The 14,714-nt window shown below is 52.5% G+C and overlaps 1 protein-coding gene across 1 annotated transcript in view; it reads right to left on the bottom strand.

Annotated features, from left to right (window-relative positions):
• Nucleotides 1–544: 544 nt before the first annotated feature.
• Nucleotides 545–14,714, bottom strand: part of LOC116953205 (N-acetyllactosaminide alpha-1,3-galactosyltransferase-like) — a 37,772-nt gene continuing 23,602 nt past the window's right edge. The window contains exons 2-7 of the mRNA XM_032973168.2: nt 12,754–12,885; nt 8,388–8,474; nt 7,515–7,556; nt 6,790–6,927; nt 6,443–6,596; nt 545–1,121 (exon numbers count right to left, since the gene is read on the bottom strand). Of these exons, the coding sequence (XP_032829059.1) occupies nt 576–1,121; nt 6,443–6,596; nt 6,790–6,927; nt 7,515–7,556; nt 8,388–8,474; nt 12,754–12,845 (1,059 nt within the window). The 5' untranslated portion in view covers nt 12,846–12,885 and the 3' untranslated portion in view covers nt 545–575. The remainder of the gene's footprint in view (nt 1,122–6,442; nt 6,597–6,789; nt 6,928–7,514; nt 7,557–8,387; nt 8,475–12,753; nt 12,886–14,714) is intronic.

The following is a 14,714-nucleotide window of genomic DNA, read 5'->3' as shown; positions in this document are numbered from 1 at the left end:
CAAAATAAATAATAAATAAAATCTGAAGCCTGCACCCCCCTCCCCCCAATCCCTGCCACCACGAATCACAAAACAACGTAACCGTTTAGATTTAAAATAGGGGAGATAAAAAAATATATTATATTAGATTGAACCAAAAAACACAACGCCATCAATAGGCAACGTTGCGCGCATATAAATACGCATGAGCAGAACCGTCGCACGCCATCCAACCACGCTGAGACACAAAGACAAAGATTCACCACCCCTCTCCACACCGTATAGCATCAACATACTACTGGTGCAAGTGCTGTCATCGAGCGCCTATGAAGGCTGGGTAAGGAGTGAGTTAACCCCGGTTATAGCGGTGTGTGTGTGTGGGGTGTGGGTTAGGAGCGAGTTCACCCCGGGTTATAACACCGTGCGTTCGGAGCGAGTTAACCGGGGCTACAACGGCTCTTCGCTCGACGCAACCGTTCAAGACCCCCCCCTCCTCCTGCCGCCCCCCCCCCCGCCCACCCTTCGCGCGGCACCGCCACCACCGCCACCACCGCCGCCACCGCCGCCACCACCGCCGCCACCACCGCCGCCGCCGCTCAGTCCTCGTTCTCGCGCAGCGCGTTGTACTCCTTGGGCGCCCACTCGAGGCGCACGAGCCTGATGGCCTGCGACATGCCGATCTTGGGGTCCCAACAGTACTCGGGCGACAGCAGCTTGCTGGGCCTGTGGTCCATGAAGTAGCGGTTCAGGTGGCTCTCGTCGTGCCACAGGGCCTCGACGCCCGCGTCGCGGTCCCGCGTGATGCCCGCGTAGATGCCGCGCGTCGCGTTCAGCACCCCGGCGCATCGGCCGCCGAACACCGCCGCGTGGTAGTAGAAGTCGCCGGCGCCCGGCGCGATGTAGGCCACCGACTCGGGCCGCCGCTCGTACGTGAAGGCCTCGGGCGGCTGGTCGAAGAACCACGCCTGGATGAGCGCCACCGTGTCGCCCAGCGCCTCGGCGCCCCAGCGCGCCGTGAAGTGCTGGTCGACGTCGAAGCAGAAGATGTAGTCGTGCGAGCGCGCCGCGGTGCTCTCGATCAGGTCGCCGATCATCTTCATACGGTCCATTGAGATGTCCTGCCAGCGGGCCCGCTTCTCCACCTGGTGGTGGGTGGGCAGCGGGCGGCGGTGGTGGGTGGGTGGTGGCGATGATGACAGTGGTGGGTGGCGGTGGCGATTGTAGCGGTGGTAGGGTGGTGCCAATGGTGGCGGTGGTGGGTGGTGGGTGGTGGTTGGGTGGCGGTGGGCAGTGGTGGCGGTGGTGGCAATGGTGGGTAGGTGGTGCCGATGGTGGTGGTGGTGGTGGTGGGCAGGTGGTGGGTAGGTGGTGGCAATGGTGGTGGGTGATGGAAGTGTGGCGGGAACACCCTCCATGTTAGATCATATGATTACCCCATGAATGCAAGGATTTCCCCCCCCCCCGCCCCCATTGACTCACTCACATAAATGAGAGTCATCCAGGCCTGTTGAGTTCTCACCGGGTCTAACCAAACAACATTTGACTAATCGCCAGAGGCCTGTTGGCGTGGCACTGCGCGCGACCGTGTGCCACGACGAAGCCCCACCCGGTGTAATTGTTCCGGGGAATTTACTATCAGCCAACATCATCGACAAAAGTCGTCATCGCTGCTTCAGGGCTGACCGCGCGGCATCCAACAGATCGGTGCTCTGACACCGCCCAACTCTAAAAAAACTAAGTTATAAACTTTACTTTTATTTTATTTGTCGAGGGTAAGGCCCCATTGAGCTACTGTGTGGCTTTTTTTTCAGAAGTGACCACCCTGGCCATCACAAATGATCGCGCAAACAAAGTTGGCCAATCGCCATCACGTGGAAATGCGTCGCAGCCAAGTCCTCTAAACACGTGACGTCGATTCTAAACGCGGAGGGGGGAAACCGGAGGACCCGGACAAAAATCCACGGGGGGACACGCAAACTCCAAATATACAGCAGCAGCAGGCGTCAGGGTCGGGATCGAACCCACGACCTCCTGTATACCAGGCGAGGTAGTTAACATCTCCTAGCCACCGTGATGATGATGAGAGAGAGAGACACGCAAACTCCAAATATACAGCAGCAGGCATTAGGGTCGGGATCGAAGCCACGACCTCCTGTAGACCAGGCGAGGTAGTTAACATCTCCTAGCCACCGTGATGATGATGAAAGAGAGAGACACGCAAACTCCAAATATACAGCACCAGGCATTAGGGTCGGGATCGAACCCACGACCTCCTGTATACCATGCGAGGTAGTTAACATCTCCTAGCCACTGTGATGATGATGAGAGAGAGAGAGACACGCAAACTCCAAATATACAGCAGCAGGCATTAGGGTTGGGATCGAACCCACGACCTCCTGTATACCAGGCGAGGTAGTTAACATCTCCTAGCCACCGTGATTATTACACTGTGTAACACCTTTTTTTGTTCCTGAGTAGTAAGTGTTATTTCCTAATTGCTTATGCCTCCAAAAGTACAGAAAATTCCTATTATTCCACCCAAATTTAGCTTTTGTGACCACGACAGTGATATTTTGAAATTTATCCTATTTTCCAGAACATTCCAGATAGATTCAGTGCTGAGTAAACTTGGAGTAACTTCTAGAACATTCCAGAACTTTCCAGTAATTGAGATAGGAGTATAAATACAGGGGCCTTAATACCACCAGTTCAGTTTAGTTCCAGCTGCCTAAGTGGACACATATCTGCATTTTTCTGAGATGGCATCAAGAGGCTCCAAGCATCCGGCAGACGCATTTTGCTTTGTCTGCGGCAAATTTATCAAGACAAGCGCGGAAAAGTACTCTGTGGAAGTATCTGCTAGGATGTGTGAGGCCTACAAGGCATCTATCGGCATGCCTGCCGGGGATCAAGACAAACCCTGGGTACCTCATTTCACCTGCGAGCAATGCCAAAAAACTCTGGAAGGTAAGATGGACAATTGTTGCTCGGAATTTTATGTTATCAAATTTGTTTTAAAAAATCTAAAATTGTAAAAGTTTATAATTTTAAAATGTTTTACAATTTTCAATGTTCTTGAAAAGTATATAATATATGAAAAGTGTTGTGAGAATCTCTTACACATTAGTCATGGGTGAAATACATTTATTTTTGTAGAATGTTACAGAGATGAAAAGAGAGCCATGAAGTTCACTATCCCACGAATTTGGCAGGAACTCACTGACCACTCAAGCAACTGCTACTTCTGCATGGTGGACCCTTCCAAACGTCGGACTGGCAAGAATGCACCTGCCATCACGTGTCCGGACCTTCCTTCATCCATCGCCCCGGTGCCACACTGCCATGAGCTCCCCATACCCACTCCTCCGGAGAGAGAGCAGCCGTCTTTAGAAGAGAGCAGCAAGTCAGAGAGCGAGGAAGAAGTTGTAGATACAGATGACAATTTCAGAGGTGGAGCTGAGGAGAGAAACCCATACTACCCCAACCAAAAAGACCTCAACGACTTGATCAGAGATATTGGTCTCACCAAGTCCAATGTCGAGCTTTTGACGTCTAGCCTCAAGCAGTGGAACTTGTTGGATGAAAGTGTGCAAGTTGCAGATCAGAGGTAGCGTCACCAACATTTTTGCAGCTTCTTCACCCGTCAAGATGGGCTCTGCTTCTGCCACAACGTGACCAGTCTGTTCGAGGCAATCGGAATCGCCTGTAACCAGAATGAGTGGCGCCTCTTCATTGACAGCTCATTTAGGAGCCTCAATGCCGTGCTGCTCCATAATGGTAACAAGTACCCGTCTCTTCCCCTGGCTCACACGGTGCACCTCAAAGAGGATTACAACAGCATCAAGACCTTGCTGGACGCCTTGAAGTATGATGAGTATGGCTGGGAGGTCATCGGAGACTTAAAAATTGTGGCATTCCTGATGGATCTCCAAGGCGGTTATACCAAGTGTCCTTGCTATCTTTGCCTTTGAGACAGCAGGGACACCAAGGCGCACGACCACTGGTGGGACTGGGTCACAGCGGACCGAGTTCTCTGTGGGGAGGAACAACCTCAAGTGGGAGCCACTGGTGGACCCCCGGAAGGTGTTGATGCCACCGCTGCACCTAAAATTGGGCCTTATGAAACAATTTGTCAGAGCTGTAGATAAGGAGTCGGCAGCTTTCAAGTACCTTCAAGACTTCTTCCCTAAGCTGTCTGAGGCAAAGGTCAAAGCCGGTGTCTTCGTCAGACCACAGATAAAGAAGATCCTGGAGTGCAATGAATTCCCCAAGAAGCTCCACTAGTAAGGAGAAAGCGGCTTGGAACAGCTTTGTCACAGTGGTTCGTGGCTTCCTGGGCAATCACAAGGTCAAAACTATGTGGAGCTGGTTGAGACTCTGGTGAAGATCTACGGATGTCCCTCAAAGTCCATAACCTTGACGCTGATGTTGATAAATTCAAGGAGAACATGGGAGCGTACTCGGAGGAGCAAGGCGAGCGCTCCCACCAGGATATACTGGACGTTGAACCCACGACCTCCTGTATACCAGGCGAGGTAGTTAACATCTCCTAGCCACCGTGATGATGATGAGAGAGAGAGACACGCAAACTCCAAATACACAGCAGGCGTTAGGGTCGGGATCGAACCCACGACCTCATGCATACCAGGCGAGGTAGTTAACATCTCGCTACCTTGGCATCCATTTACAGATTTCTGACAACCGCCCGATGATCATGCTGATCGCCTTTCTTTTATAAGGCTGCTGATGTAGATGCAGAACAACAGCTACAATTTCACATCCAGGTGCTCAAGCCAGACAACCGCATCAGAAGCAAGCAGATGTTATCGCTGTGGTGTCTCCTTCGTGTTTGTGGAGGACGCATGTTCTGTTCTGGATGATCACAATCGGACGCTACTGGATTGTCTTTCATTTTCCATTTCTGTATCAGGTATCCACATCTGCTGCTGCCATGGTTTGTGCGGATGCGATTCATGCTCACGTTGATGACGATGCTAATGACGATGCTGATGATGCTGATGACGATGCTGATGACGACGCTGATGATGCTGATGACGATGCTGAAGACAAATGATGCCGGCGATACGGCCGCACACAGTCGCTAAACGGCGGGCTCGGATCGTTCTCCGGCAAATTAAAAAAAACGTCGTCGTTTGTTCCAAACTATTATCAACAAAAACTTTATAAACCAACATTATGAGACCTCCTTTGCCAGTAACAAGACATAGGAATAGGTTTTACCCTTTTTAACTGCCACAAAAACTGACACCTTTATTCAAGGCATCATGTTTGCAATAACCACAACACAAGTAGTCAAAATGCAAACAAAAGAGACAACTCTGATAATAATATGCACTGTCCTTGAATTTAATTGGTTCACACCCGAGACGGCTTTTCTTAGAGCCTAGTCTCCACTGGTGTTGGACCAGAAGACGCCAAAAGGCGTACAACTCAAAAACAGCGCACCATCAGAGTATTGAGGGCTCGGGGTGAGCATTTACATTATGAGACCTCCTTTGCCAGTAACAAGATATAGGAATAGGTTTTACCCTTTTTAACTGGAACAAAAACTGACACCTTTATTCAAGGCATCATGATGCCTTGAATAAAGGTGTCAGGGTAAAACCTATTCCTATTTACAAACCAACGTTTATCAAGCGGTCGCGCGATGTTGGCCGCTCTGCACCGGTGCCTCCGCTACCGTTAGCAGCGGAAACCCCCACTGCACATGGAAACAACCATCATTACGACCAGTTTAACACGTAGGCTTTCGCGACCAATATTATTGAAAATGAAGGTTTTGGAGATTTGCCACGTTAACAAAACGCCAATTAATCACTACTATTCTGTCAAATCGCCCGGTGATGCTGCATGTAATTACCAGCGAAACGTTGTACTACTCAAATTGTAAATGTGGATTAACTCTCCAACACACCGGTGGGCTGAAGTAGTAAACTTATTGGCTGTGTCGGGGGGTGGAGGGTTACGACGCATTTATACTAACCCAAAAACCTTTAATATAAATATTTGCTAACAAGCTGCAGCTTCCGTTCCTCCATGACCACAATCCCCGTCTCTTGTCCCCTAGCCCAGAATCATCATCCTCATACTGATACTCCCTCGCCCACCACCAGCTAGGACCAGATCTACCACAACCCCCTACCACTTCCCCTACCCTAGCACTACACTACCACTACCCCTATCACCACCCCGATCACTGTCCCTACTTTATCACTATCCCTATCATATCACCACCCCTACCCCTCCTTAACCACCCTCGCCGGTTTTGCCACCACAACTACACCACCACCACCACCACTTTAAAACAACAACAACCCCACTACTCTTTATTATCTCAACCTTGATTATCTTTATGTAGAGCCCTGCCCCCCCCCACCACGCCTGGTTCACCCCCCCCCCCACCACGCCTGGTTCACCCCCCCCCCCACCACTCCTGGCTCACCTCCACTATGGCGAGCGAGCGCCCCGGAGCCAGCGGCTCGATGTTCGGCACGCGGCTGGCGTTCTCCACGAAGGCGTAGTAGGTCACGTTGTGTCCCACCATGAAGTGCTTCTCGGCCGTCGTCAGGAATCTGGCCAGGTATTTGTCCAGGTACCTGGGGGCACGGAGGAAGGGGGAGGGGGGCAGGGGGGGGCGGGGGGTGTTGGTGGTCACGGAGCACGTGCAAGTGAGGGGTGGTTGGATAGCTGCGGGGCTCTCGGGCTGACATTCGACCTGAACATCTTGGGCGGCTCGACGGGATTCCGGCGAGCGGGGCGGGCGAGCGGGCGAGCGAGCGAGCGTCTCACCGGCCGAGCGCGAACACGGTGAGCGCCACCCGCGCCTTCCTCTTCTCGAAGAGGCGGTCCACGCGGTCCGGCTGGAAGGTTCCGTCCCACACGATGGGGGCCCCCCACGGCGCCTCCGTCCTCACGTCCTCGCGGGCCCTGGGTTTGGTGGCGTCAGGGTGACCACGCGTCGTGTGTGTCAACACGTTGTGTGTAAGTGTGGTGTGGTGTGTGTGTGTGTTGTGTATATCGTCAATGGTTGTGTGTATTCAGAGACCCATAGACTCTCACGGAGACATATACACTCACACAGAGACCCATAGACTCACACAGAGACCATAGACTCGCACAGAGACCCACCACACCCTGCGACTTTTTCTTGTGGGGATACGTCAAAGACCGTGGTGTTTTTGTGCCAACGTTAGCGACTAATCTGGATGACCTCAAAAACAGAATCACAGCAGCGGTGACTTCAGTGGAAGAAGACAATTTGAGAGGCGTTTGGGACGAATTCAACTATCGTCTCGATGTTGTCCGTACAGCATGTGGAAGGCACATAGAGCATTTATAAAATGGTTAGTGAAACTTGACAACTCATTAAACCGTTTGTAACTTTTTGTGTAATTGTAACGTGTTGCCATCGTGAAATATACTGCTTTGAAATTGGGTTAATCTTTTTAAACACCCTGTATAATTCCTCGTGCATGTCGGACCCTGCGTGTCGGGTTCATGGTGGCAAGCCTCACCTGGGGTTGAACATCGAATCTGGAACGCTCACGGGATGGTCCCTAAAACGGAGAGAGCAAGCGATTTGGTGAGTTCGTAGGTGTGGGGTGAGTTGGTGAGTGAGTTTCGATGAAACTAACCAAATTAGTTCGTGAGCGACTTTGTAAGACGAGTAGATTGTTGAGCGAGTAGGTAAGTTGGCGGGCGAGTGGGTGAGTTTTTGGGTAGGTGAGTGAGCGAGTGGGTGAGTGATTGCGTGAATGGGTGAGTGATCGCGTGAGTGATTGCGTGAGTGGGTGAGTGCATGAGTGAGTGCGTGAGTGCATGAGTGAGTGCGTGAGTCATTGGGCGAGTTGGTAAGCGAGCGAGTGAGTGGGCGAGTGAGTTCGTTATTTCTTGGCTAGGTGCAACGTGTGAGCATGTAAATACAGTAAGACAGTCACGCACAATAGATTCCGCAGCACATGCTGTTCCTGCCTCGCCGCAGTCTGCAAAACCTGTGACAAGCGCAGTCCAACGTCATGTCGCGTCTAACTCAAAGAAAAGCTTCCGACTGATCAAGATTGTCGATATGTTTGAGATTTCTTCTGCAACGTGGCTATTTCTGCTCGGATTTCTATTCTCTCGTGGTATTCTTTTTTTGTGTCCGATGATCATCTCGGCTTCGTTGTCGTACTTGCTGCTGTTGTTGTTATTCCCTAACGTCGTGACGATTGTTGCTCTTGCAAATGAGACTCTTATCCTGCTACCTTGATGCTGATATTGCCAGACAGTCTCTCCCCCCTCTTCCCCGCCCCCATCGAAGTGCTCATAAGCAGGCTCAGCCCACCTTAGGCTTCTGAGGTTTGCCTGCAAGCCCTTGGGCACATTTACCTGTCAATGTGCACATTTACCTGTTGTCAATGTTGGTTTCTATTCTGGGGGTATGAAATGGAGACTGCAAGGCTATGGTTATAGCCTCCATGTAGAAGTTCCCAGTCCTGCAAAGACACACGTTCCACACGGATGGGTGAGTGGGTGACTTGCTGGCTACGTGAGTGAGTGGATGGGTGAGTGAGTGAGTGAGTAGATGGGTGAGAGAGTGGATGGGTGGATGTGTGAGTGGGTGGATGTGTGAGTGGGTGGATGTGTGAGTGGGTGGATGTGTGAGTGGGTGGATGTGTAAGTGGGTGGATGTGTGGGTGGGTGGATGTGTGGGTGAGTGAGAGGGTGGGTGGGTGAGTGAGTGGATGTCGGTCGGGCAAAACAACCCCCTACCTCCTCGTGGTGTCGGACGGGCAACTCTGTCGTGGACAGTGTTGTGGGGGGAGGTCCAATTCCGATTGGCTCCTCCCCTCATGGCGACTGTGACCACCACAGTGGCTAAACAGGGGCTCTGAACGGGTGCGAGGGGCTGGTAACCCCTCCACCTTCAAAAATTTACCACTAAACCACGTATAAAATATCTAACTAATAAGCTTGTGCCGGAGGCCCCGGGGGGACAGGCGTCTATGACGTCTCCTGACCAAACGCCAATTGGCGGAGCCAGGAGATTGAATCTCTAGCCTCGGGGCTCCTCCAGAAACAACGAAAAGCCACTACGTGTGGCCACGTGGAATGTTCGAACGCTCACTGCGGAGGAGAGGCTGCCACTCCTCTGTCAGGAGCTGGACCGATACCGCCTGGATCTCTGTGGCATTCAGGAGGTCCGGTGGACCGGTTCTGGTTCCTGCCATCATGAGGGGTGGACAGTCCTCTACTTGGGGCAGCAGACTGTCAAACAACAGGGTGTGGCTCTTCTTATGAACAAAAGAATGAAGGGGGCGTGGGAGCGTGGCGGTGAGGTGTGGGAAGCTGTAAGCCCCAGGCTACTTTGGGCTCGCCTTCCCATCAATCGGAGGCGAGGAGTGGTGGTCGTGGTTACATATGCCCCCACCGAAGACGAACATCCGTGGAGGGATGCAGGCAAAGCCGATGAGTCAGATGCCTTCTATGACCTCCTGTCACAGGTGCTGGCTAAAGTGGCCCCTCGGGATAGAGTCATCTTGTTGGGTGACTTCAATGCCCGAGTGGGTCATGATGCTGGCACCTGGTCTGGAGTGATTGGAGGGCATGGGCCAGATCAGCTCAATAACAACGGTAGGAGGCTGCTAGATTTTTGTGCAGCCCATGGGCTTGTAATTACCAACACGCTGTTCCAGCATCGGCGCATCCACACAACATCATGGATGCATGCCGGATCCAAGCAAGAACATCTGCTGGACTACATAGTGACGAACCAGCAGATGCGAGCCCATGTCCTTGACACCAGGACCTACCGTGGAGCTGATCTGCCCTCTGACCATAGACTTGTCATCTGTAAGATGCGCCTGCCATTCTTCCGCTCCGGTGGTGGGTGTACACCCAGGACCCCATTCCAACCTAAAGTGGCCTGGTCTCAGTTATCTGATGAAAGTTGTAAGCGAGAATTCCATCATCGCCTGCGGCTGGGGTTGGCATCGTCCTCCACTCCTCTGGATGTCGAGGGTAAATGGGCGAGGTTTAGGACTGTCACTCATGCAGCTGCATTGCCTGCTTTGGGTACGCGGTCCAGGCCTCCCAGGGACCCTGGCTGACAGAGGAGGTGTTCGGGATAGTTGAGAAAAAGCGACAGGCCCACTGTCATCGGCTACAGAATCCCACGTCAGAGAATGAGGAGGCTTACCGCAGCCTTCGCTCGGAGGTTCGGAGAGCCGTGAGGCGCTGCAAGGCTGGGTGGTGGTCACGGGTTGCTGAAGAGATGGAGTCTGCCTCAGTGGCCCACGATCACAAATCTCTATTTAACTCCATCAAAAAGTAACCTGCAGCGCCATACCTATTACCATCATTAGGGGAAAAAACGGTGATCCAATCTGCGACCCCCAGGAACAGGTTTGCAGATTTGGTGAGCATTTCTGTAAGGTCCTGGGGGAGGGAAAATCCCTCAGCCAGGAAAACATCGTGGCACAAAGTGAGGATGACCCTCCTGAGGCTGTGGTGCCTCAAATATTGGAAGAAGTCACCCCCTGTGAGTGGCTGGCTGAGGTGCCATCTGTTGAGGAAGTACTGAAGGCGATCCGGAGTCTGAGACCAGGAAAGGCACCGGGTAGAGACGATCTCCCAAGCGAAATGCTGAAGGAGTGTGGCGTTTGTGCACAGACTGCCCTATATGACATCATAACAACAGTCTGGACCACTGGACGGGTTCCGCAGGATTGGAAGGATGCCCTGGTGGTCCCCCTCTTTAAGAAGGGGGACCGCACAGACTGCAACAACTACAGGAGCATCTCACTCCTCAGTGTGCCGGGAAAGGTCCTGGCAAGGATTATTCAACATCGCCTTGCCAGGCACGCTGAGGAGAGGCTTGCGGAGCCCCAATGCGGTTTCAGGAAAGGGCGGTCCTGCACAGATGCCATATTTTCTGTCCGTCTGCTACAGCAGAGGTGTAGGGAATTCCAGCAAGACCTACATCTCTGCTTTATTGACCTGGTCAAGGCCTATGATACCATCAGTAGGCCTGGGCTCTGGGTTGTTCTTCGTGCTTTTGGAGTACCTGACCCTCTGCTCACGATCATTAAGGACCTTCATGATGGTGAGTGGGCCCGGGTAAAACTACGTGGCCGGGAGTTAGAGCCATTCCCTGTACACCTTGGGGTGCGACAGGGATGTCCTCTGGCTCCCACATTATTTAACATCTAATTTGACCACGTAGTTCGTGAAGCCTTCAATAGCTGTACCGGGAGAATCTCCATATGGGACAGATATAATTGGGAGGCTGATCGATGCCTGGGTGTGGTCAAGGGATGGCTCCCTATTGCTCAACCACGTTATGTATGCCGATGATTTGGTAATAGCTGCTCATTCAGAGGAGGAGTTGGAGACGCTGCTGTTGAGACTGGAGCGTGCCACTAAGAGATGGGGCCTGGGTATTTTGTACCATCGGACACTCCACCCCCACAACTCCCAATCGGTGATGGGGCAGTTGTGGAGAGAGTGGAGAGTTTCCCATACCTGGGCAGTATGCTTATGACTGGCTCCAGTTTAACAGCAGAGGTCTCACTCCGAATCAGTCGAGCGGCAATATCTTTTCATCGGTTGCGTAATGCTGTGTGGAAACTACCTGGTCTGTCGCTCCGCACTAAGCTTCAGGTCTTCTCGGCCACGGTCATTCCCTCCCTTCTCTACGCTTGCGAAACGTGGACCCCCCTAATGGAACATCTTCACCGGTTAGAAACATTTAGGCTGGCCTGCCTACGATCCATCCTGGGTTTAACCAGGCTGGATTGTGTGAGGAGCTCACAAATCCTTGAAAGATCTGGGCACGGTCCCATCGGTGAGCTCCTCCGGCAGGCAAGGCTGCGTTGGCTGGGTCATGTAGCCCGCATGACCAGCCACCGCATGCCGAAACAGCTTTTGTTCGGCCGGATCGAGGGGGCTAAGCGGGCGCGGCACGGGCTAGAGAAGAGATGGAGTGATGTGGTATAGGAGGACGTGGAGCTGAGTGAACTTGCCGATGACTGGTACCAGCGGTGTCAAGATCGGCCTCTGTGGAGGAGGCTCGTGCAGGACGCTACTGGGCAGTTGGAGGCATTCGTCCTCCAACAACAACGAAGGGCGGAGGAGCGACATTCACAACAACGAGCGGAGCGCCGGGTGGATAAAGCACAGCAGGTTGGCACAGTAGGGGGCACAGGTGGTGCATCAGCCAGTCATCTCAGTCGACCCGTGGCACCTGGGTCTGCCCTGTGACCTCCTGCCAGCGGGCGTTCGACACTTCACGTGGCCTCAAGGTGCACATGGCCTGGCACAAGCGTTGTGGTGCCGTCACCTCCACTTAGTGGCAAATGACGGTTGTTGTTGTTGTTGGATGTGTGAGTGAGCGAATGAGTGGGTAAGTTACTCGGTGTGCGAGTGGGTGAGTTACCGGGTGGGTGAGTGGGTTTGTGAGTTGAGTGCGGTACTGGGTCGGGTGCGTGTATGAGTGGCCGAGTGAGCGAGCGAGTGAGTGAGCGACGGAGTGACCGAGTGAGTGAGTAAGCGAGCGAGTGAGCGACGGAGTGACCGAGTGAGTGAGTAAGCGAGCGAGTGACGGAGTAAGCGAGTGAGTGAGTGAGTAAGCGAGCGAGTGAGTGATGGAGTGAGCGAGTGAGTGAGCAAGCGAGCGAGTGAGTGACGGAGTGAGCGAGTGAGTAAACGAGTGACGGACCGAGTGAGCGAATTTGCGAGTTAGCGAGCGAGTGAGTGAGCGAGCGAGCGACATGCCTTGCCGCGTGCATGATGAATCCGAACGTGAAGCTGCCGATGATCAGCATCAGCAGGATCAGCATGCGCTGCAACGTTCCACTCATGGCCATCGCTCGCTCGCTCGCTCGCTGGCGCGGCTCGCGGCCCTGCCTGGGGGTTCATCACGGGCACAGACGGGCAACGTGAAGACACGGACAGAGACGGGGCGACGGGCGACGATGGGACACGGGTTGGGCCCCCGTGGCCACGGCGTGAAGCGGCCATGGAGGAGGTTGTGGGTTCGATTCCGACCCGTCTGGCAGAGGTTTTCTACGTATTATATCGGATATGTATCGTTGTATTTTGTGTTTATATAAATATATAAAACTTCGGTTGCGCTGTGAATTCTGACTCGCAGCCAAAACTCCGCACGCCAATTCCGCTTCGAGGGGCAGGGCCTGCATTCCGTACAGGGTGAGGATTCGCGTCTTGCGACACCAACATCTCGCCACCGAGGGTGCCATGGTGGCTAGGAGATGTTGACTCCCTCGCCAGGTATGCAGGAGGTCGTGGGTTCGAACCCGACCCTGACGCCTGCAGTATATTTGGAGTTTGCGTGTCTCTCTCTCATCATCATCACAGTGGCTAGGAGATGTTAACTCCCTCGCCAGGTGTGCAGGAGGTCGTGGGTTGAATCCCGACCCTGACGCCTGCTGCTGTATATTTGAACTTTGCGTCTCTCTCTCTCATCATCATCACGATGGCTAGGAGATGTTAACTACCTCGCCTGGTTTGCAGGAGGTCGTGGGTTCGATCCCGACTCTGACGCCTGCTGCTGTATATTTGTAGTTGGCGTGTCTCTCTCCCCGTGGTCGCGTAGATTTTTCTCCGGGTTCTCCAGTTTTCCCCTCCACATTTAGAATCAACACCACGTGTTTAGAGTATTTGGCTGCTACAAATATCCACATGATGATGATGAGAAGCCACTTTGCGTTGTGCGATAATTTGTGGCCAGGTCGCTTCTGATAAAAGAGCTATAGAGCTCAGTGGGCCTTCCTGGTCAAATAAAGAGTGCAGGCAGTCCTCGACTTGCGAACTCCAGACTTACGAACGCCTCTACTTACGAACCAGCGTCCGTGAAATGTAAAAAAATGTAACATCGACTTAAAACGCGAACTCGCACTTGCAAACTGAACCGCCGAATTACCGCCTTTGTCTCCCCAGTAGCGATGTTTATACACTGCACCAGGTACTAATTTGAGGCTGAGCCCACCTTGGCGAGGCCCGTGACCGGTTCAGACATCACCACAGGTGTTGATGGTCGTGAGCGGCAACCGAACTCAGGTCGCCGGGTTCGTAGCGCGGCGCGCTAACCGATGCGCCACCGCTCCCCATCGCACTAATTACGTTTTTAGTTGACGTTATTTGTTAACCTTTCTTATACTTTCACACTCCTATCATCGTCGTTTTTTGTATTATTATTGTTGGCTGTTGTAACTTTCAGACCCCCGCGTGCCCCTTACTGGACATAAGTGAAAACATAAAATAAACGACGAGTTTCACAGCTCGAGAGATTCATCAAAATTCTGTTTCCGCCACTGCACGCGAAGCCGCAACGCGCTCCTCCTGTGTCACCCTACCCCGGCCACTAATGCTCCTTCCCTTGGTGACAAAAAAACAACCTCTCGAGCCTTTTCCTTTTGAAAGGGACTCGAAAGTCTCTTACAAAACACTGGCGCACACACACACACCCCGAGGGCATCTGGTCACGGCCCGACACACACAAAAAAAAACATTTAAACAAATAAACAATCTCGATTTTAAGTTTTTGTGACTGCAGGGATCCATACTCTTTGGTTCTGAACGGTAAAGTCACGTGGGTATAATTGTGTGATTCAATTTATTTTATTTTATACCTACGTGACTTTACCGAATTAACTAAAGAGTACAAAAATAAACATTCTGGCAAAAATCGCCCGATGATGCTGGGGATGTAATGA

This window comes from Petromyzon marinus, chromosome 50, assembly GCF_048934315.1.
Source record: "Petromyzon marinus isolate PM22_M1 ecotype Great Lakes invasive population chromosome 50, UKy_Petmar_22M1.pri1.0, whole genome shotgun sequence".
Classification (NCBI taxonomy): domain Eukaryota; kingdom Metazoa; phylum Chordata; class Hyperoartia; order Petromyzontiformes; family Petromyzontidae; genus Petromyzon; species Petromyzon marinus.
This window is presented reverse-complemented; position numbering and strand designations above follow the sequence as displayed.